This window comes from Bos indicus, chromosome 3 (genome assembly GCF_029378745.1).
Source record: "Bos indicus isolate NIAB-ARS_2022 breed Sahiwal x Tharparkar chromosome 3, NIAB-ARS_B.indTharparkar_mat_pri_1.0, whole genome shotgun sequence".
Classification (NCBI taxonomy): Eukaryota; Metazoa; Chordata; class Mammalia; order Artiodactyla; family Bovidae; genus Bos; species Bos indicus.
The window spans coordinates 86,565,480-86,589,313 of NC_091762.1; the positions used below are offsets into that span (position 1 = coordinate 86,565,480).

The 23,834-nt window shown below is 43.1% G+C and overlaps 1 protein-coding gene across 15 annotated transcripts in view; it reads right to left on the reverse strand.

Annotated features, from left to right (window-relative positions):
• Positions 1-23,834, reverse strand: part of FGGY (FGGY carbohydrate kinase domain containing) — a 525,569-nt gene that overhangs the window by 115,083 nt on the left and 386,652 nt on the right. For all 15 annotated transcript variants that reach the window (XR_011564145.1, XM_070780298.1, XM_019957367.2 and 12 more), the window contains 2 exons: positions 9,705-9,779; positions 3,325-3,445 (listed from right to left, as the gene is read on the reverse strand). Coding sequence is in view for 14 of the 15 variants with exons in the window: in XM_070780298.1 (XP_070636399.1) it covers positions 3,325-3,445; positions 9,705-9,779 (196 nt within the window). In the remaining variant the exon portion in view is untranslated. The remainder of the gene's footprint in view (positions 1-3,324; positions 3,446-9,704; positions 9,780-23,834) is intronic.

The following is a 23,834-nucleotide window of genomic DNA, read 5'->3' on the forward strand; positions in this document are numbered from 1 at the left end:
ACTCATGGTACTGCCTGGTGGCCGGGGTTTCCCTCAAACCTGCCCATGCCTCTAAACAGACCCTTTACTGGACTTATCTCCAGTTAATCCAATGTGAGTGTGTCATCTGCTCTCTGCTTGGATCTGACTCATACTGACACCAACGTCCTCTGGGTCTCCTTATCCTCTCTGGAGAGTGGTCAGAGCACAAGAACACTTTTTCTGTTTGTAATGAGCCTCTTGGCAGGACAGGACTGTTCTTCTTTACATGCCCGTGCCAAACTCAGAGAATGAATACATGAAAGAGTAAATGACTGAATAATGAATAAGACAGGCACAGGGAAACCCCTACTGAAATGGCCAGAATTTTTCAAAACAAAATTTAGGAGGAACATTTAGTCCCGAGTCAGTGAGAGAAACCTATAATTACTCAGTACACACCAAGTATTTCTTGAAACCACAGTTAACTATATGCCCAGGGTACAACAAGATTCTTCTTCCTCACGTAGAGGACATTTCTCAAGTTGGCAAAATCCTGCTCTCCCTTCTCTCCCTGCATGGAGCAGGCAGGAGCAGACTGTTCCCCAAATGGCAAAGACTTGCTTACAAAATATTTAACTTCTTTTTTTCTAAAATGCACCTCCATCTTTTCGGCGTGGGGCTGCCTGAAGGGAAGAAGTGAACTAACATTCACTGAACACTTATCTTAAGCTAAGCACAGAGATTGGTGCACACAAACTCATGAGTATTTATTCCTCGGCATGCTCTCTATGAGGGAAAGAATATTATTTCTACCTTTCAGAAGGGGGAAATGAGGCTGAGTGGTAAAGCAATTTGCCTAAAGTCACAGAGCTAGTGCTCTGCTCCATTATTCCATACTATCTCCAATGAATCTGCCAAATTCCATTATGTTTTCACATGTATTCCTGAGACCCATGTATCAGGTCTATGGTTCTTTCTATAGCTTTGTTTGCAGGAAAACTAGAGCAATTACAATTTTCAAGGCACCAAACACTCTACCTATACACCCACAGCTTGTGTACCCGTCTTTTACAGAAACAAATGCAAATGTGTTCTTTTTGCAGAGTGCTGGGTGAAGGAGAGGAAGAAGGCAGCTTTGCCTGGAATGTGAACTATTTTATCTGATGCATTAATGAGTCTAGCAGAACCCAAAGCATTTCAAGGCAGATGCACTTTGCCATCACTTGTCAATCACAGGCTTCCCCAGGCAGAGGCATTTCAGGCCAAAGAAAAGATCCCTTTGTTCAAAACTGTAACTGGTCCACAGTCAGAGACAAAGGGTCCAGTTTCAATCGGAATCCAAATAACGATTAACAGCCTTTTCATTTGACAGCCTAAAGCAGAACAGTTTCCAAAGTAGAACTTTCTATGAAGCCACTGCACCCCTTTCTTCTGAGTCAGCTCAGTGGTGTGAGGCCTGGAAGAGAACTCACTTTCCTAAAGGCTGGAGCCACAGTGCAGAGTCAGGGCCGGCTGCCCTGCTCTCGGGCCATTGTTTCCTATTCCCTCTGGTGATGTGTCAGCCAGGGTTGATTCTATCTCCCTTCCTAGATCCAGGCAGGAAGTCTTGGTGGCTCTTTGGAGGCTGGATGTTGGAAAGTCACTCACAGATCAGATCTGAAGTATGAATTGTATTTGAACAAGCTAGTTATGGCTTTTCTCTTAGGGAAAATTATAAGGTAATCTGGGCTCCTTTTTTACGTCTTTTCTGCCTCCATATGGCCCATTTCCATAGGTTTTGGACACTTTAGGAAAGGGGGATTCATCATTAAATGGTTATAAACTGGGCAGAAAAGTTAAGAAACCTGGGTCAGCAGCATAGTGTAGAGGACATTAGGTCTGGACACACCCAGTACCATCCTAGTCTGGCACCTACCAGGTGTCTGACCTTGGATGGTCAATATAAGTCACCTCCCTGACCCTCAGTTTCCCTGCTGTAAGACAGGGGCACCGATTCCTACCTTTGGTGGTGTGTGCAGATTAAATGTAAATAAAGTGATTTACCTTGACACAGAGTAGGAGTGCAGTTGAGTGTAGTCAATTCTACTCCTATTTTTACATACTTACCCTTAGACCGTGTGCTTTTGATACTGTTCACTGGCCTATGCTTCTGTTTCCCTACCTCTAAGAAGGGGTTCAGCAACAGAGTTTGATCTCATAACGTGAAGAGGGTGATGTTGCCCATTATGTGTGGGAAAGCTCTCACCTGTGGGTATCTTCGTGGCCTGGAGGGGGGAAGGGAGAGTCTGGCAGAAAACTGGAGCCCCCATTCATCAGAGGTATGGCATACAGGGGACAGGGGGGCAGCAAGAGATCATGATGAATGGAGGCCAGTGGAGGGAGAATCAGATGAGACTGGAGTTGGGCTGTGAGCAGGGTTCAATCCTTTCCCACTTCCCTCTGGTTGCCCTGCCCTGGTACCTGGCCTCCGTGTGGTGGTGGGGAGTGGGAACATGAGTTCTCAGGAGACAGTGGGAGAAAAGGGAGCAAAAGGCATGAGGGCAGCAGGTCCAGAGGGAAAGGAGCCCAGGTCAGCCACTGGGACTCAAGCAGGCCTCCTATTCATGGAGTCCCTTCCATGGGGCTCGGGAGTCTGCACTATAAAGCCTGCTTGCTTTTGTCTGTTCAGATCACAGAAGGATCAGCCCATTACCCAGGATTCCCTCCATCTGTGTCATGATCTCTGGTTCTGATGAGTTGAGAAGGAATCACAGGATCTTGACATTTCAATCAGGGCTCAAATTCCCACCAGCAGCCAGACACCCGCAGCTCCCACCATAGCCAGGCTCGGCAATCTTTCTTCAAGATGGTTTGCTTATCACTTCCGCCAGTCACTTGCCCTGCACTGTTACAGATCCAAACCAGGGCAAGGTCATGGTGTTTCCATAACACCCTGTGCTTTTCTCACTCAAAGCTCTTGCTACACTAGATGTGATGTGTCTGTTTGCTGTCCGCCTTCTTCCACAGACCCTGAGCTCTCTGGGGGCAAGAATCATGTTTTCATTTCTGTATCTTCAATACTACCCAAAGTGGGGTATGAGAAGAGGTACTCAAGACTCTTAAGTAAATATTTGAAAACTAAGATCGGGCCCTTGCCAACTTCTCTTATTTCTTACCATCATCCAGTAGTTGGATACACATAGAAGTCACTTTTCCTGGTATGACAACAGCAGTTAACTTAAGAAAAAAATCATTTTAACATAAATGCTCCAAATAATATGGCACCCCACCTATATCCTCCTTTTTTCTACCCTGTCTAGATCTTGGCCACATTCATGTGCTGTCAAGTCTAGGATAATCTCTACTCCTCCTCCTCATACTTACCAGTGATGTCGGCGTGCATTTGCACAAAAAGGGGATTCTTGCTGAGGCCACCACACAGGAAAAGGGTGCTGATCGAGTGCCCTGCTGACTCCATGGCCTCTATAATGAGGCGCGTCCCGAACTTAAAAGGAAAAATAGAAGAAAGCATCAGCATGGTAGCAAAGGGAAATGATATAGAACATTTGCTAAGTGTTTACCCAGCAGTAGAACCTGCACTTGGAGCCTGACATATATATACTCTCTTAGAAAGTCAGGACTCAAGGAGATTACATTGCTCGTGATAATGCCATTATATTAAGTTGCAGAGTGGGAATTCCAACCTGGGTCTGCCTGATTCCAAAACCTTCTGAATTATTATACCATTTGCTTCTATCAGTAGTCATACGTTGACAAAACAAGTTGACAGTGTTAACACAGTTCATTCAACTACACAGATTTGATGAGTATCCACTATGGTCCAGATCCTCTACGATAAACTTTTTGGCACCAGGGGCTAGTTTTGTGGAAGACAATTCTTCCACAGACTGGCGTGGGGTTGGTGGTTTCTGGATGACTCTCATAAGGAACGTGCAACCTAGATCCCTTACATGTGCAGTTCACAGCAGGATTCGTGATCCTATAAGAATCTAATGCTGTGGCTGATCTGACAGGAAGGAGAGCTCAGTTGGTAACATGAGTGATGGGGAGCAACTGTAAATACAGATGAAGCTTCGCTAGCTCACCTGCCACTCACCTCCTGCTGTGCAACCTGGCAGGCTGGGGACCTCTGCTCTATAAGTTATGGGGAATGGAGTGACTGGCAGCTCTGCTCCAAAAAACTCTGTTTCAAAAGATCGCTGCTGGAGATCTCTAAGTCAGTTTTCCTTCCTTAAAGAGGAACTAAAGAAGTTAGTTCCTTGGAAATGGCGCCAACAAACTTAGCAGCAGAAACATGGAAAGAGGGCTCTCATTGCACAAGGAAGGTGAGCCACAAGACTTCAGGCTGGCAAAGGGCTAAAAGAACCTTTGTTATCACCTGAAGCCAGGTAGTGGTTCTAATGAGACGGTGTCCAGTGCCAGAATCCATTCCTCATCAGTCCTTAGTGATCTGAGATGATGCAGAAACCACATGCCCTGTTTGGCTCAAGCTTCACCGTATTTTCATTTCAGCCCTTGTGTCTTCCTATCTTTTGAAAATGTGTTATTTTCATCCTTGTCTTGTTCAGTTCACGAAACTCAGTAAAAACTGATGCTTGACAAGAAGATACTACCATAGGGTCATCAAGGTGAATCTTAATACATAAGTCATTAGTTTTAGGTAGGGTATTAGAGTAGCTAAAAACCATAATTTCCTAGAACATTAAAAAACTGGAAGTCTCCAAATCATCATTTATTTGAGAGAGGATTAAAAACAAAAAGATGAACTGTGATATGATGTTAGGAGGCAGCTGCACAGTGATGTTAGAGAAAGTGGCTCTGGGAAGAAATGAGGGAGAAGGTATTTTGGTGTCACGATAGCCCTTGAGATGTTCAGACAGAGCAACTATGGAGAGTGACCAAGTCCCAGGTGTGCACACAGGAAGTGGTTGAAGCAGATGGAAGAAAAGGTCAAGGGGAAGGAGAAGGTCAAGGGAGAAAGGGAGGTTAAGGATCTGGGAGGTAAGAGATGGTGCAAACACCAAGAAGGTGGGGTGTGGGCTTCACAGGTTCAGTGAAGGTAGACAGTGGTTCTGGTCAGATGGCATTCAAGTGCACAAAGAAGGCGACGACAGCTCAGCTTGAGGACATGCAGTATCTGAGCTTCACCAAAGGAAGGGAAGAGGGTTTAGGAAATCATCAGGATGCAGAAAATCCTGATTGCTGTGGAGTAAATGATGAGGGATGGAGGAGGTCCTAGCAAGGAACCTGGAACTAATAAGCCACCACCAAGTGGAAGAGTTCAGGAAAGGTCAAAAGGAGACACCACATGTCCTACTACTTCCCAGAATCCTTCTTGCTGACATTCATCTTGACTGAGCAGTGCTTGCACCACCAGGAAGGGCCCTGGCCACAGAAAACCAGGAAACTAATCCCATCACCATAACACCTGAAACTGTGAGCCACGTGGCAGAGCAGTTCTCCTGGGTTCCCTACCCTGCTGCTCTCTGCCCGGGTGCCCCTTCCCAATAAAGTCTCTTGTTTTGTCGGCACGTGTGTCTCCTTGGACAGTTCATTTCCGAGTATTAGATCCCTTTTTGAGTCCTGGAAGAGGTCCCCTTTCCTGCAATAGTGGGGGCAGTTCAGGAGCAGAACCAGGCATTTCCAGCCCACAGGTCTTCAGGTTTGTTGGAGCTATTACCGAGTCTAGTAAGAATATGGATTAGATAAAACTTGGGCCGCCAAAGATCATCCACAGATGTAGTGTGTTAAAGAAAAGATTAAAACATGTTGTACCCTATAAGACCAGATCCTGCTTATTGAATATGCCTGATTACCCCCAGGTGTTCTTTCTTAAGCTTTTTGCGGCGGTCATGAACCCTCTTGAGAATACGATAAAGCCTACTGACCTCCCCAGAAAAAAAGTCATATATAAAATAGTATTATAATTAATTTTAGGAGCCCTACAAATGGCCTTACATCTGCCATGGATCATTTGGTGTCCGTGGATTCCAGGTAACCCTAGTCTACTCTAGGAGCATGAATCTGCACCTAGGAAATAAGAGTATGGCTTTTGAATTAAAAAAACAAAACCAAAAAAAAAAAAAAACCTGGGAAGGCATTCAGGCATTTTACCTACTTTTAGAATCAAATTCACACCTAACCTTTCCATGACTCAATTCTCATTTTAAAAATGGGAATAAAACATCATATTTTTCATTTGATAACTCCATGGACTGTCTAAAATGTTAATATGCAACGAAAATTTAAAATGTGGTCTTAGACTTGATGAAATACAGAAATATTTACCTTGCAAAGTTGCTGCTGTAGACAGCATATGTAAAGCTCACAGAAGAGTGTCTAGTACACGGAAGGTATTTAGAAATGAGAGCTATTCTGGTTATTAGCTATAGGCTAAGCACTCTGCTATGCTCTTTAACATCACTTCTAATTTTATGAAAAAAAATCAAAAGCTGCATATTATTATCCCCATTTAGGATTTCCATCATTTGCTTAAAGCCATGCAGTCTGCTTCAGGGGAGGGGAAGCTGCCTCCTAACGTGCATGGAGATGCCGTGCAAAATGGATATTTCTGATATTTCTAAAACCAGAAACCTGGGGGCTCATGTGATTAGCAGGCCTGAGAGGAGAGTAACACAAAGCACATTCTCTGGGAAAAGTTGCGAAGCGATCAGAACAAGAGGCGCTCCCTCCAGAGGGGCTGGGATGGCCGATCTATCCTCCGTGTGGCATTGTCAGCAGGAAATTCCCACTCAGGCTGCTGGTTAGTTACAGGGCCTTCCCTTTCGGCAACTTAAACGCCACTCTGTGTGAAACACTCCACCCTCCTTAAACGCCCCACCAAAGGGCTTTGTGCTAAAATGATTTTGTGCTCACCTTTCTGGAAAAAATGTTTTCACAGAGAAATTTAAATTAAAATTAGGCCGTTCCACTGGGAATGTACAGAACCAAATGCAAATAGAGAGACTTCAAATGCAAATAGTACTTTTAAAGAGTCTATTCTGCAAAGAAAACTATAGATGAACAGGCTATGGATAAACTGGGTGTTTGACAGGTCTTTCAATTAAGCTTGGTCAAGAGAGAATTTCACTTCATGAAGGGTTTTGCATAGTCTCAAATTAACTTCACTACAATATCTCTTTAATTTCATTCTGTTCTTAGAAAATGTCAACCATAGATATTGCTATGGAGAGGAATGTGCTTAAATAACTTTATAATCAATAGGTGTAAGGAATATTCATAGTCAGTGAACACTTTTTTTTGAACATCATGGGAAAATCTCTGGTATTAGAATGCTCATTAAAATGCACATTAAAACACACAAATGAACTAAAAGATCAGAACACCCAGATACTTTTGCAAAACAGACCGAACTCCTCACAGTTCAATGGACTGCACAACATAGCCTTATTGAAAAATCTGTCTTCAATTGCCTTTCCTTTGTGGTGCTATAAAGGTCATTAAAACAATGGAGAGAATAAATATGATAGCTTTTAATACATGTACGACCTATTACAAACAAAAGTGATTTGCCAAGTGTGTGGTGTTCGGGAAAATGTAGCTGGCTTCCCCCGCCCCAGCCTTCCCCCACCCATGGCCTGCATTGTACATTCTTGGATTTCTGCTACACTGTTCTTACCAGGAAGGGGACTCTGTGGGACAATCCTGGCCAGATTAATGATGTTTTCTAAAATGTGTCAAACCAAAACTGTTCTTGGGAATGCCTGAAGGCTTATTTCAATCACGTAGCTTTTACAAACTGATCCAAGAGCAATGGTAGCATGGTAACATGAAAGAGCAAAAGCCAGAGAGCAGAAGGACAGAGGTTCAGATTCTGACTCTGCCATGCACTAGCTGTTTGACCTTGGCAAGCAGTGTTCCCTGTCTGTAAAATGAGACAAGCCCACCTACTTACAGGGTTACTCACTGTGGGTAAGGTACCCTGTTTGGTGCCTGGCACAGGCAGTGGGCATCAGTGAGAGGGAACAGGGATGATCATCAGATGATGGTGACCCTTGGCTCATCCTGGGTGGCCTCCTTCTTCATGTTTCCCTCTTAGCAGGGACTCAGAAGGATGAGCCTCATGCAGCTCTGATATTTTCCTAGATTATTCATTTTAATGCCTGTGATTCATTCCACTATAAGACTTTCCACACATTAACATCAGAAAATAAAAGCTCCTCAATACACTGTGTACCCAGGTTTATTTTACAAATCTGTGGGTTTAAATCCCAGTTCTGCCACTTACTAGCAGTATGAAACTGAGCAAGTTAATTAACCTCACTTAGGCTTAGATTCTAATCTTTGGAACAGGGATTATAATTCCTCCCTCATAAGGTAAAGTCATATAATGTATGTAAAATATTTAGCCTACTACCTGGTACATAATATCTCAAAACTGTATCATTTATTATTATTATCTTTACTATAAAGCAAGATCACTAAATAACTACCTTTACTACTGATGCATATTTCTGTTCTCCTTTTTTTCATCTTTTCATACTAGTCACTCTTGCCATTTTGAGAGATGTCAGAACTATCCTTTTTTTTTTTTTAAACCAAGTTCCCATAAATAAAGCAGGCTGACTGGTATTACTGGACTGGACAAGCTCTTATATCAATAAGACAGTTGCTTCAGTAAGTTGTTTCTAGATGAACTTGTTTATAAGCTAAAAAGGATTATTTAATTGTGTTGGCCAACTCGGCTCTTTTATTGTATGTATGTGGTACCTGGGTAAATCCAAACAAAAGGAAAGTACTTTAGTTGATGATATGGACATATAGAAACTATGTATGTAATTCTATTCTTTAAACCAATGAGGATATGAAAGTGGCATGTGGAGAACAGAGTAATTGAATAGCATATAGTTATATCTATATAGCATGAATAAATAAAAGTACTTTGCTTAAGTAGGTATATTTATGAAAAATAAACTATGACTCAGAATTCAGGGAACTGATTCTCCTTTCCTTTAGTCTCCAACTCCCTTTCCAGAGCAGAGCAACTAAGCCTCACTGGATTATTGTTATTTTGGAGTTCCTACCAGCTCTGAGATCCTGAAAGCCATGACTCACTCCCTTCAAATGCACTTTCTAACATGCACATACATGCAATCTTTCATGTTATTTCAGGGTTTAGAGCCCTCCTGTAGCTCACTCACAGATCACCTCTAGACAATGAGTCCTTAGACAGTGATGCTTGACCTTCTAAAAACTTGTTTTCATTTCTGGTTGATCTTCAGTTTAGGAGTTCCTAACACTGAATTCTCCCCTTTCTCCTTCCCTAACCATCCAATGCTTTCGTTTAAGCACCTATTTATAAAAACAAACATTTTCATGTTCCAAGGAAGCTTACTATTTAAAGGAACCCCGGACTGGATGCTTTTGTAAAGTGAACAATATCACATATTTTATAAATCTGGACATTCTTAATGCCAGCTCTTCTTAATGCACAAGAACATGGCATCTGCTTGCTTGCTTCTATTTAATTGAACTTAGAAGACAAAGTAGATAAATGGTAGGTAAGATGTTCTAAGATTTTAACTCCTTTTAGTTCTCAGCTATGTGAAGCTATTAGTAAAGTAGATAAAGATCTTCAGAATTTCCTTCTGGACAAGCATCTATTTTTGGCAAGCTCCCTAGAATCTCTGTCACAACAGCATATGATGTATCCTGGGGGATATGCAGTCTCAACTTTATCAATAGACCTAAATCTCTTTAAAAATGGCATTCAAGTGTCTTACAGCAATAGCTTGAACTGTGGCCAGGTAGAGAATGGCAAGATCATCGAGGTCCTGAGATAGTTTCAATCCAGTGACCTATAGGGATGAAGAAAAGAAAAGATGGAGCCATGGTTAGAGATAGTTCCCATGAAACACGCTCAGATGTGTTTTCTTGCCGAAGCAAGTTCATATGCAAATCCCCTTTTTGTAAGCTGAACGTGAAGCGACTACTAAATTGTTTAATCTCCAGACCTGGAAAAAGTATTCTTTCTTCCCCCAAAGAAAATGCCTTGCGTTGGATTAGAGAAAAACAAACCAAACAGTATAAGGAGATTGTGTGTGGTTTTTCTTAGGAGATTGTGTTTGATATTTATTAGCATGGAATGAATTAAATATTTTTCTTCTTATCTGAAAACATTATTCTTTTATTACCAACACCTATTTTCTTTGGCTTACAGAAATCAACATGTAGCTCTGGCATTCTAGTAAAAGATGATCTTATTCTGAGTTCTGCTACTGTTAGAAATCAGTGGGGTATTCAGAGTAAACTAACATGTCTCCTATAAATGTTATACCTGCTGCTGCTGCTGCTGCTAAGTCGCGTCAGTCATGTCCGACTCTGTGCGACCCCATAGATGGCAGCCTACCAGGCTCCCCCGTCCCTGGGATTCTCCAGGCAAGAACACTGGAGTGGGTTGCCATTTCCTTCTCCAATGCATGAAAGTGAAAGTGAAGTCGTTCAGTCATGTCTGACTCTTCTCGACCCCATGGATTGCAGCCTACCAGGCTCCTCCATCCATGGGATTTCCCAGGCAAGAGTACTGGAGTGGGGTGCCATTGCCTTCTCTGAATGTTATACCTACTAGGGGATAACTTAGAATCTGTGGTTTGCAAGGGAATTCAATTAAAGTCAATCCAAACCACATGCTTTTTTATGGAGCATGTAAATTTCTGAGAGGTTCCAGGACAACAGGTTACTGGATTTGGGTAGTTTCAAGACTTGTTCATGGTCTCACTTTCATGTCTCCCATTTGTGAAGGTGTTCTCTTGGGACATTTCTAGAGGGTGAAGACTGCCGGTTTCTTTAAGTCTAGTCCGAAGCTGGTGGGCATCAGTGCCACAGTTCACTTCAGATTTTCATGACAAAATTAATTTACATCCAGTACTCCTGCCTGGAAAATCCCATGGATGGAGGAGCCTGGTAGGCTGAGGGCCATGGGGTCGCTAAGAGTCGGACATGACTGAGCGACTTCACTTTCACTTTTCACTTTCATGCATTGGAGAAGGAAATGGCAACCCACTCCAGTGTTCTTGCCTGGAGAATCCCAGGGACAGGGGAGCCTGGTGGGCTGCCGTCTATGGGGTTGCACAGAGTCGGACATGACTAAAGCGACTTAGAAGCAGCAGCAGCAGCAACGGTATTTACATTTCTGAGTTCAATGAAGTGGTGACATGCAGCCTGCACTAAAACGGGGGAGCCTAGTGGTCTACCCAGGTCTCTGTCCTTCAATCGCTCCAGCCCCATTTATCATTTTCTCCAGATTCCACCTCCGGCCAGGATTAAGGCGTCAGCCTTGGCCTGTTACAGGGCACAGATATCCCTCCACTACTCAAACCAGAAACCTGGGAGCACTTTCCCCTGACTTCCCTCTCCCTTCTTGTGTTTAATCAGTCTCCAAGTCTTGTACATTTGAGCTCCCAAATTTATTTTGAATCCATCCCCTCTCTTCATCTTGTCAGTCACTTCCTTAATCCAGGTCCTTCCGCACATTCTTCCTGATTGCTGAAATAGCTCCTGATCAAATCTCCTTGTTTCCAATGGGGCTTGCTCCTCTCTACAAGGGAGCTAGTGCTTATTCTCAAAAGTAAACTGATCATGTGAAAAATTCTGCCCCCATTGCCTTCAGTCTGAAGCAGAAACACCTTCCCTGTCTTCTGTGAGTGATTCTGCCCATGGTCAATCCCACTCTCTTCCCCAGTGTCTCATCTTTTCTATTCTCACTTAACATCCTGTGTTCCGGCTGTTTTTTTTTTTGGGGGGGGGTGGGTTGCTGATAGCTGAGTGGGTAAAGAATTCGCCTGGAATGCAGGAGATATAGGAGGTGTGGGTTCGATCCCTGGATCAGGAAGATTCCCTGAAGTAGGAAATGACAACCCACTACAGTATCCCTGCCTGGAGAATCCCACGGACACAGAAGCCTGTCAGGCTGCATTCGGTGGGGTTGCAAAAAGCGAGACACGACTGAGCACACGGCACATGCACATGCTTATTTATTTATTTATATTTTAACTTTTTGGCTGCATAGCCTGTGGGATCTAGTTCCCTGACCAGGGATCTAACTCACGTCCCCTGCAGTGGAAGCACAGGGTCTTAACCACTGGACCACCAGGGAAGTCACCCAGCTGTTCTGATTACTCATCTAAGTCTGCTAAAGTGGGTATTCCTGAATTCAGTAGAGCTACCTGCCGATAGAGGGCAGATTATGAAGCCACTCAATGATAGTAGTGGTGTTGATATGAACACAAAGGAGCATGGGAGGTTTGAAGGAGAAACCAGAAGGAGCTCTTGGGGTACATATTCTCCAGCCAAGAACTCGGAAGGAACATCTCTCAGAAAGTTCTCCAGAGGCCTAAATATGCAGTAAGAATGTTGGAACTAGGAGAACATGAACCACACTGATAACATAGAGGTTTATGACACAGAGGAGAAAGCAGTTTGCTTAAGAGAGAATCCAGAGGTTCATGGAAGCCAGAACCCAGGTGTTCTGACAGACTCTGTGTTACTCACCACAGTACCTCCCATGCCTGCCATTGACCTGGTACACAGCAGCACTAAGCTAACACTTGGTGAATGTGTGGTGCTTCAGTGCTCCTTTTTCTTTATGAATGCCATTCTCTCTTCTAACATCCTATCCCTCTCTGTCATATACAATTATAAAAGTGAAAAAAAAAGCAAAAATGTTAGTTGTTCCTGTCATGTCTGACTCTTTAGGACACCACGGACTATAGCCCACCAGGCTCCTCTGACCATGGAATTCTCCAGGCGAGAACACTGGAGTGGGTAGCCATTCCCTTCTCCAGGAGGTCTTCCCAATAGAGGGATCAAACCTGGGTCTCTTGCACTGCAGGAAGATTCTTTCCTGTCTGAGCCACCAGGAAAGACAGTATCTATTCCCTCAGCCCCTCATAAATTCACAGAGGTGGAGTGGGTATATTTTCTCCACACCCCAAGAAAGAAAAACACTGGACCATCACTTAATAGTTGCTTACCCCATGCTCTTCCCCCTCCCCGAACCTCCACACTTTCTCTTCCTCATCAGAGAAGTGATTTCTATGAGACTGCAGTAAAAGAAAGTAAGTTAAAGTATTAAGTTGCTCAGTCATGTCTGGCTCTTTGAAACCCCATGAACTGTAGCTTGCCAGTCTCCTTTGGAATTCTCCAGGCAAGAATACTGGATTGGGTAACCATTCCCTCCTCCAGGGGATCTTCCTGACTCAGGAATCAAACCCAGTCTGCAGGAAGATTCTGCCAGCAGAACCCTCATTGCAGGCAGACTCCTTACTGTCTGAGACACCTGGGCAGCCCCAAGAATACTGGTGTGGATAGCCATTCTCTTCTCCAGGGGATCTTTCCAACCCGGGAATCAAACCAGGGTCTCCTGCACTGCAGGCAGATTCTTTACCATCTGAACCACCTGGGTTGCTATTTCCTACTCCAGGGGAATCTTCCTGACCCAGAGATTAAACTCATGTCTCCTGCATTGGAGGCAGATTCTTAATCACTGCACCACCTGGGAAGCAGAAGAAGTGACCCTGTAGGTTATATGGGGCTGTTGTGTGATTTAGAAAACGGTGCTCCTGCTAGGTGGACTAAATGCAAGACATTCCATCGAGAAGAGTGAATTATAAAAAGGAGCAGAGTGGACAGGATTTCAGCCCTGCCCTAAGGCCCCTCAGCCAAACACCCTCTGTGAACACCAGCCCCAGGGAGTGCAGTGGTGCTTGGTAAAGATCACAAGTCATAAGTGGTCTCTCTTTCTCTCTTCTTCACAACTGGCCTGACCTCAACAGGGTAGGAAAAGTTATTGGGCCACAGTTTAGAGCTCTCTTTCAGAGTCAGTCCAATAGGTAGTCTACCTTTAGCTTCCTCTCGCTGGCTATCAGTGAGGTGTGAATCAGACCATGGTCCTCCATGTGGTTGGGTACGAGTCTGTTTGGCAGATCAACATCCATCCACAGGAGGGTCCTGAATGCCACATGTGGATAAACTGTGATGGAGGGTTTTGACTTTTTATATAGACCATTTTCCTATTAATTTATTAGGGCTCTGTATAATAACATTGACAATGTAACTGGTTCTGATACTCTTCTCAATTAGTAAGAACCCATGAGAGAGGAGGACTAAAATACCACTAGATTGAGGTTTCTTAATCCCAGCAACTATTCAGGAGAACTTCCCCAACGTATTTATATTCAAACAAAAAGATACGATGAACCCTTCTCTAAATTCTGAGTGTTTTCAAAGCTCAGAAATCATAGGGAAGAAAAGAGAAGATAGTTTCTTTTCTTCAGAAACGGAGAATGAGATGATCAAGGTAAATGAGTACTAAATTTAACTCTTGAGCTGGTTTACTAGTAGCTATGGCAAAAAAAGAAACATGATGGATGGCACAGCCTTTCATTTATGACAAATAAAACATATCACTCTTCAAGAGAGACAAAATTATTCCTGGGGAGGAATTTATTACATGGACCATCATATGGAAGGCCTTCAGTATCAAAAGGGAGTAATAAGCAAGAATGGTTCTCCCATGGCTATTTCCAACATTCCCTCACCACTAATACCAGAGACATGAGTTGAAATGTGACTCAGTGAAAGACACTTCTCTCTAAACTGTGAAATTACTATGGCCCAGGGTCCCTGCTTTCTTGACATCTCACCTTATTTGCCAATGGAGACAGTAGAAGAACAGATAATCATTTGATTCTCCCTCAAGTATCAGGCATCCCAGCCTCATCTTGACAAAAATCAAATGACAGTCAACCCAAGATGGAACTTTCTAAGGTGTGTCTGTCATGTGGACCACTCAGGAGGCTACAGAGGACCCTCATGGAGCTATCATGGCAAGAGGTGTCAGAGCCCTGGAGATGCCAGGATGTCCTGGGGGAGGCACAGCTTTGCAACCAGCCAGAAAGCTGGAACAGGCCAGAGGAGCCGATACTCTTGGCTGAAGGCTGAATGGCTCCATCAGTAAGAAGATATGAAAAGGAAGCATAACTGGAAGGAATCTGTTTATAGATGCACATGTGCCTGTTTCAAATGCTTGGGAGAGAGTGAAATGAGTGGGGAAGCCCCCATGGAGAGTTCCAATGGTAAGCATATTTTATTTATTTTGACTATTGTGAAATGAAGACTGTAATAGAAAACATTCATAATTAATATTTAGAGGCATATGGTGGCCAAAGAGACGTGAACTGCAATGGATAATTTCAACCTCCTAGGTACGATTATAAAACATTTATGTAAATACTATTGGGATTTATAAAGGTGAAAGAAAGACGATACACTTTGGAGTAAGATGTTCTCTCTGATTGACGGCAGGACAATTGTGAGTTTTGTTGTCTGAGCCTCAGTTTTTTAAATTCTGTAAAATAAGAATAATAATACCTCAAGGTATTTAATAATTAAATGAGTTATCATTTGCAAAGCATCTAACCTTTTATGCAAGCTGTACCAAATCGACAAGAGCTAGACACTTATAGCGCTTAATAAATGTTCATACTCTTCCCTTTTCTCTTAATAAATGTTCACTTCTGTTCTTCTGAATTACATGAGCGGCTCAATCTCATTCACTAATTGGGATATAGAAACAAAAGATCTCCTGCAACATGCTGTGGGTACTCCCAGGGTATCAGCGATGGGGACTGAAGACCAGTAGTGGTATAGGGTGGGGAAGGCAGAGCAGAAAGAGTGCTGGGTGTCAGATCAGGATCATGTGAGACGTCCAGGAGTGTGGAGAAGCAGGGTGCCCCGATGAGCGGCCAGCAATAGGACAGTGGAAGACTCACTTTCAAGGACTTCTTGGAGAAGCCTTAGTCCTTATCAACCTACACACTTCCGTTCATTCTGTGAAAGGAAAGACACATGATCTTCACCCTAGACTTCAGCTGAAATCCTGTACCCCCCAGGCAGCTGTGTGAACTTGGGCTTCTCTCTTAACGCTTTCCTGAGGTCTGAGTTAAAGGCAGATTTCCTGTGATCCAACTTCTAGTTACTAAGCTTTTGGTGGGGGCCCAGCAATCTGCATTTTTAGCAAGGCCTGAATGCATGATAAATTGTAGGAACAATTGCCCTAAACCCTGGTTATGTCAATTATAGGTCCATAGGCCACGGAGTAGTTGAGATTATAAACAAAGGTCTATTAGTAATTTAGTTAGCTAAGTTTTTCCCTTCTTAGTTGTTCAAAAAATTAAGTGATTATGTATATTGGTAAGAAAAAAAATGCTTAGAAATAGAGCTCGAGGGGTTTCTAAACATTATGAAAGACAAGAAAACGAGATTCTTTGTCACAAGATTTTCTAGGGTCATCAGAGTTTGATGGAGTATCCAAGGCTCAAGGGAATTGACTGAAAACTTTTCAGAACACAAAGGAATAAGAAACGCTCTGCTGTTCAGTCAGTAATGAAGGAGATGATGGGCATATAGCAAGGAAATAAGGAGGATCAGAGAAAGATGTCCGGTAAACCTCTGGAGAGAGGCCAGAGATTGGAGAACAGGTCTCAGATAGTCAGCAGCCTGGAAGAGAAAGGGAGATAAAATTTCCCCAAAATATTTATAGGTTATCAGTATCGGGGATGGAGACCAACACTTGGCATTGTCAAAAACTCATCCAGAAATGGGAAATGCATATAAATGTATTAACACAATGTGATAGGCCAAATTTAGGTTAACATCCCCTGACTATCCTGCTGCTGCTGCTAAGTCACTTCAGTCATGTCTGATCCTGTGTGACCCCAGATGGCAGCCCACCAGGCTCCCCCGTCCCTGGGATTCTCCAGGTAAGAGCACTGGAGTGGGTTGCCATTTCCTTCTCCAATGCATGAAAGGAAAAGTGAAAATGAAGTTGCTCAGTCATGTCTGACTCTTAGTGACCCCATGGACTGCAGCCCACCAGGCTCCTCGGTCCATGGGACTTTTCCAGGAAAGAGTACTGGAGTGGGGTGCCATTGCCTTCTCCCCTGACTACCCTACCAAACACTAATTTGGGCACTGCTATAACGGGCTTTTGCAGATGGAACTGGTTACTAGCCAGTTGATCTTAAAATAGGGATATTACCCTGGATTATCCATTTGGGCCCAATGTAATCCTGTGAGCTATTAAAGACAGAAGAGGAAGACAGAAGAGTCAGTCAAGAGATACAGTAGAATAATGTAGGAGAGATGAGGTAGAAGTGGAAATTAGAGAGATTCAAAGCATGGGAAGGACTTGATCTGCCATTGCTGGCTCTGAAGATGGAGAAAGAGGATGATGAGCCAAGGCATTCATGTGGCCTCTCAAACCTGAGGATCCCTAGCTAACAGCTATGTTGGAAACAGGCACCTCTGTCTTACAACTGCACAGAGCTGAGTTTGGCCAACAACTTGAAGGATTTGATAGCAGATTATTCCCAGAACCTCCCTTAGTTCTGGTCTTGTGAAAACAGGAGCAGAGAAACCAGTTGGGCCAGCCTGGGCTTCTGACCTACATAACTGTGAGATAATAAATTTAAGCCTTGAACTTCCCTTGTGGACCAGTGGTTAAGAATCTGCCTGCCAACGCAGGAGACAAGGGTTTGATACGTTGTCTGGAAAGATTCCACATACCATGGAGCAACTAAGCCTGTGCACCTCAACCACTGAGGCCTGTGCAACAAGAGAAGCCACCACCATGAGAAGCCTGAACACAGCAAAGGGGAGCCCCACTCGCCACAACTAGAGAAAGTGCGTGCGTAGCAACGAAGACCCAGCAGAGCCAACGTTAGATAAATCATTTACAAATAAATATAAAAAATACATTTAAGCCACTAGGCTTGTGGTAATTTATTCCAGAAGCAATGGACAACTAATACACATATGACAATGGGAGAACGGACTGACATTCTCCTTCACAGCCTATTTTGTTGGTGAACTCTATACCAAGAACACTAGTCCATTTGCTGTTTCCCAGATGTACCAGGTGGAGTAGGAAGTGGCAACCCACTCCTGTATTCTTGCATGGAGAATTCCATGGACAGAGGAGCCTGGCAGGCTACGGTTCATAGGACCGCAAAGAGTTGGACATGACTGAAGCGACCTAGCACAGCACAGCACAGATGTACCAGGTACTTCACACCTTCATCTGCCTTGCTTCTGATGTGCTAAACCTAAGTCTAAAAAATCTAAATCTAAAATAATCATATATTTTAATATGCACTTAACAAGGCTGTTTTGGTCAACAGTCCTGGTTCACATTTGCTGTCATATAACCCTGTCTTGGATTTACACACAACTTGGATCCCATCCTGGGTCCTCTGGCCTTAATTATTTCCCATTATTCATCTCTTAGGTCTTCCTGGCAGATTTCCACCTGATTTACTCCTCAATCTTTTATCATGATACACTATCTTGAGAAAGGATCCTGTTCACAATCCACACTGCCCCCTAGCCCCAGTTTTGTCATTTGGTGCATACAGGGAAGATAAAAAGCACTAAGAAAAGACTGATTCTATACTGCAATTAAAAAAAAAAAAATCACTAAACTAAGGGAGAAATATTTCAGACAGATTGAAAACAGAACAAAAGGAATGCCAAAAATACAAAGATTTAATTTTTCATTTGAGAATGTCAGTGACCTCGGTTTGAACTGACTGGGTTCTACTACTACTTCTGGTCTTTTCTTCCCTGAGTGAATTACTTAGACTCTCTGACCCTCAATTTCTCCACTGTTTTCAATGCGGTAATAATACTGTCTTGCAGGGTTATAAAGAAAGCTGGTGATGATGCTTGGAAGGCATCTATCATGGTGCTTGGTAGGTCATGATTCCTGAAAAAAAAAGCACCTATTACAAATCATCATACTAGCTGCTAAATTAGTTGCTTTAATAAAAAAAATACATTATCTGAAAACCAGTTAAATGATACTGAAGATATTAAACTTCATTATAAGAGTCAATTTTTTCATAGGCAAAAACAATATGTGAAAGAATGGTACATAAAACAATATTAAATCAGAACCAAAAAAATCAATAAACTCATGTCAAAGAGTCCACGTGTTTCCAAGGCTTACAAATATATCATTCAAACGCTGCTTAATTGGTCCATGAGCTTCCAACTCGATCATCTATCTCCCAATCAGGCGAAGCCACAGGGATACAGCCTCTGGCTTCTCTGCACACACTCACCAGAATTGCTGACTTCCCCACATCTGACTCTGTTCAGCCATGTCCGTCTCTAGCTGGGAGTCAGTCCTCTGGGAACTGGCTAAGATCTCATAGTGCTTCTTTCCTGACTCCCTCCTAGTTTTCCACACGCACGTTGCACTGTGCTTGTTTTGAAGAGCCCTTGGAACAGCGCTCAACCTCTCCAGCAGTTTGAGCAGCATATGGCCTTATGTTAGAAATCACAGCTCTTCAAAGAACCAGAAAATAACTTTCCGTTCTGGGTAGTGTTGTACTTGCAAAATGAAGCAGGGAAAACACGTTTCAGCCAATTGGTGAATGTGGTGTGTTCTCACCTCCCGGTATGTCTCTGAGGTAATTTACTTCTCTGAGTGGGCGTTTCAGGAAAGGAATTTTTTTAAAACCCACCATAACAAAGAGGGCATATTGATTTGAGAATAAACACTGGTTGTGTACACAAGGAGGCAAGGACTCTTTTACAACTAAGGCACAGCAAAGGGGAGTTTCCTATCATATTGATGATGAAACTGAGGGCTGATAATTTAAATACTCAAGTGTGAAGTGTTCTCAGTCACTCAGTTGTGTCCGAATCTTTGTGACCCCATGGACTGTGGCCCACCAGGCTCCTCAGCCCAGGGGATTTTCCAGGCAAGAATACTGGAGTGGGTAGCCATTCCAGGATCCCCTGGGAAGACCTCAGGGATGGAACCCACGTCTCTTACGTCTGTGGCATTGGCAAGTGGATTCTTTAGCACTAGTGCAACCTGGGAAAGAGAAGGCGAATCTCTAACCTTGTACGAAACATGGTTCCTGTGATGGACCAAGTGATTATTTAGTTTCTCTAGCTGATTGTTTGTGGCTGGAGGCCTTGGTGGCTGGTAGGTACCATCTGTTCTGAGCCTAAAGTGGATGGCTTGTGACCAGCTGCCTGGGATTCAAAGGCCATCTTGTAAACATGCAAGTAAGGGCCACTAAGCAGGACCTACAGTTCAAAAGTAGCTGCCGTTGCTGTCTGTCTGCTGTGTGACAGTCTCTCCATTTGATTCTGACAATGACCCTGCAAGGAAGCCTCTGCTGCCCCTGCTTACTGACAGGCAGACAGACCTCACAGAGCTAACCTCAGAGGTCACACACAGCTGGCACATTTTCAAGCTACGTCTGACTTCAAATCCTGGGCTCACTTTATTGTTTCACTTGAGTAAAAGCTATCCAACCAATTTTCACTTGACTAAAAGCTATCCAACCAATCATTCAAAATAAAAATCACACATACGTCTACTATCTAAGACACACAACCATTACTGGTGGTATTTAGCTTCATCTCTATGACCACATGACCACATCATACCTCTTTAAAAAGTATTGTTTTTGTTTTTAAAGAACCTAGAATCATTGGTGTTAAACGTTTTGATGTTGACTGCTGTTACCCAGCCTCCTTTCAAACATCAGATGCATGACCCTTACCTCTCCATGCCTCATTTATCAAGTGGCAAGGAGAAATATTTACATAGGTGGCTACTCGGTTCAAGCGTACTATTAAGTTGCCCACCCTCTAACCATCGCTCTTTTGAATCCAGTGCCACAGGTCAATCCTGCATCACTGAAGGAGAAATGAAACAGCTAGTAACATGGCAGGAAGCCAACTCTTACCAGAATAAAAGAAAGTGATTCCTATCAAGCTTCATGGAAGGATTCCTGAGTTTTACCCTGTTCTATTTAAGAGGGTAGGCACCTAAAGTGGAAGGGTTTAGAGTCAGGTCAAACCAGGAGTGGTGATTACTTCTGAAATCTGAGTCAGTGAGGGTGGAAAGAAAAACAGGACTATTATTGAGGAAAGATAGGGTTAGAGCTTAAATCCAAGAATCAGGGTAAGGGGAAAAATGGGAGAACAAGCAAGAAGGCTAGTGGTCAGATAGGAGGTGACATTGACTGAGTGAAATAGATTTCAGTGTGAAATCATGCATGATAGAGCTCTGGGGACTCCTTTTTATAGTCAGTGCATCCCATGAAGTCCAGAGGTATGAGTTAAGGAAGTCTCGGGATAGGTTACCCACTCCAGCATTCTCAGGTTTCCCTGATAGGCTTCCCTTAGGCTCAGACAATAAAGAATCCTCCTGCAATGCAGGAGACCTGGGTTGGGAAGATCCCCTGGAGGAGGGCATGGCAACCGACTCTAGTATTCTTGCCTGGAGAAGCCCCATGGACAGAGGAACCTGGTAGACCAGTGTCCATGGGGTCGAAAAGAGTTGGACATGCTGCTGTTGCTGCTAAGTCACTTCAGTCATGTCCGACTCTGTGCGACCCCATAGACGGCAGCCCACCAGGCTCCCCCGTCCCTGGGATTCTCCAGGCAAGAACACTGGAGGGGGTTGCCATTTCCTTCTCCAATACATGACTGAGCGACTAGGCATAGCACACAGCACATGGGTGTGCATCCTAAAAGCTGGGATTCCTGTTTTCATCTAAGCTCTGCTGCTTCTTGGTGTTGTGACCTTGGCAGGTCACGGTTCCTTCCTCCCTTGGCAAGTGAAGGCTGCAATAATTGCTTAACCAGAAGGCAATTATTCAGTGCCCATCTTTGATCTAAGCACTGTTGAAATTAGAAACAAAATAAGCCATACAATCCTTACAATAAGCCTTACAATCAAAAATTTTTTCTAATACATTTAAAGCACATGTTGCTTTGTGACAGCTCTGATCTTATTTTTTTAGTACAAATTATGAATTTTGCATTCAAATCTTCAATGTAGGTTTTAATCTTGCTACTATATTTTCAGTTGTCTTTATTATTTCCTTTGTTTTCTCATTCCATTGGCTCTCTATCTGAACTCACTTTTTTCTAATAAGTTTCTGCCCTCTTTCACAGAGATGTGCTTTGAAAAAAAATCCTATTGAATATGCCGAGAAGTTTTAAAATATTCTCTTTGGTTTCAGTAGTAAGTAATTTTTAAGAGGCCTTTCCCTTAAGCATTCAAAATGGTATTTCTTTTACTTTATATGCAACATGTTTTTCCTAAGGGACTCACTTTATTACTATTTTTTTAATTCACTTTTACTAGGGCACTATACATATTCAGTATTCCCCAGCACACTATACACATGATTTACTCTCAGCCTCACTCACTGTAACTTGGGTTTGCCTCTTCAGATCTTTAGCTAGTTGCCAATTCCCAGAGTCTAGCAGTTTTTATTTTGTGTAGCTTTGTTGGCCTGAGGGGGATGACCACTGCCTGGCTTTCTGACCCTAGAGCAGATGACAGACATGTAAAGCTACCCGCCTCTGTCAAATTCACAGAGTTTCTCTATCTCTGCCCCACTAAGAGAGTTCGATTCAGGGTCCTCAGACTGCAGCCCATCAGCATACATCCTAAATCAGCCTTCCAGCCCAGCTGGCTACTTGGGTTGGCAGTTTTCTAATGGACTGAACTGAAAGGGAAGATAAGGTCTGGATTGTGGAAGAGTTCTGGGAAACTAAGTGCACTGGCTGCTTCCAAAAAGCAAAGCAAAACAAAACAAAAAACCTTAACCATCAGCATTAGAGTAGAGGGATGACTGCTCTGTTTTTAGGCTTAAAGGGACCTTGCATTTTTAAGCTAGGGACCAGGAAGTGGAGAGGTCCCAACTTTTGCAAGGCTGATGGTTTATTTTGTTCATATGTCAGACATTATATTTCTCAAACAAGTTATTAAATACATTTAATCTTTTTGATTCTGTAAAACCTTCCCAGATTCTCCCTAAGAGTGTCAATTCTAGTTTTTCTAGTTGAATGTCATCTCAATTGTTTAAGTCAGCACAAGTTTATGCTTTTTTCTTGCACCTTCATAGATATTTTCAAATGAAGCAGAGAAAGGCTGCATCAGGGTTTGTTGCCCGAATGCCACCTAAAAGATTCAAACTCAGGCATTTACTGAGTACCTCCTTTGGCTTGTGGGACTTCCCTGGTAGCTTAGATGGTAAAGCATCTGCCTACAATGTGGGAGACCTGGGTTCAATCCCTGGGTTGAGACGATCTCCTGGAGAAGGAAATGGTAACCCACTCCAGTATTCTTGCCTGGAAAATGCCATGGATGGAGGAACCTGGTAGGCTACAGTCCATGGAGTTGCAAAGAGTTGGACACAACTGAGCGACTTCACTTTCACTTTTCCTTTGGCTTGTACAGATGTCTGTATTACAGTATGTACATATACACAAATACACACACACTCACACATGTACAATATTATTCCCCCAATTATCATGTGAACTTGGAACAGGTACAGTTTCTTTTTAAGTCTGTTTCCCCTCAGTTTAGCCTAGGCCTGCACATAGTAGGTGATCAATAAAGGGTAACAGAAAAGAGCCAACCATGGAGAGAGAAAAGAATTGGGACAGTGTGCTATTGGTGAAGCAGAAGAACAGGGAGTGGCCACTGGTTCTTTGAGAGATTTTTTATTACCTAGATAGAATGCTAAGTGCAGTCTATCACTGGTTAGACAGTGACATATGGACCCCAAAATTGTAAACATTCACCCACCATGCTCTCCCCCCCTCTAGAACACTGCACTGTTATGAACACTGTTCGTAAACCCTGTTTTCTATTTCACTCAGTCAATGTCACTTCCTATCTGAAGCTTTTCTTGACTGCTGAGACCATGGTGGGCCATCATTTTCTATATGTCTATAGAGCCTTGGACAGTGAGTGGCATCTGGAGCTTGAACTTGCATCCCCATTGCCTGTTTATATAAATCATATA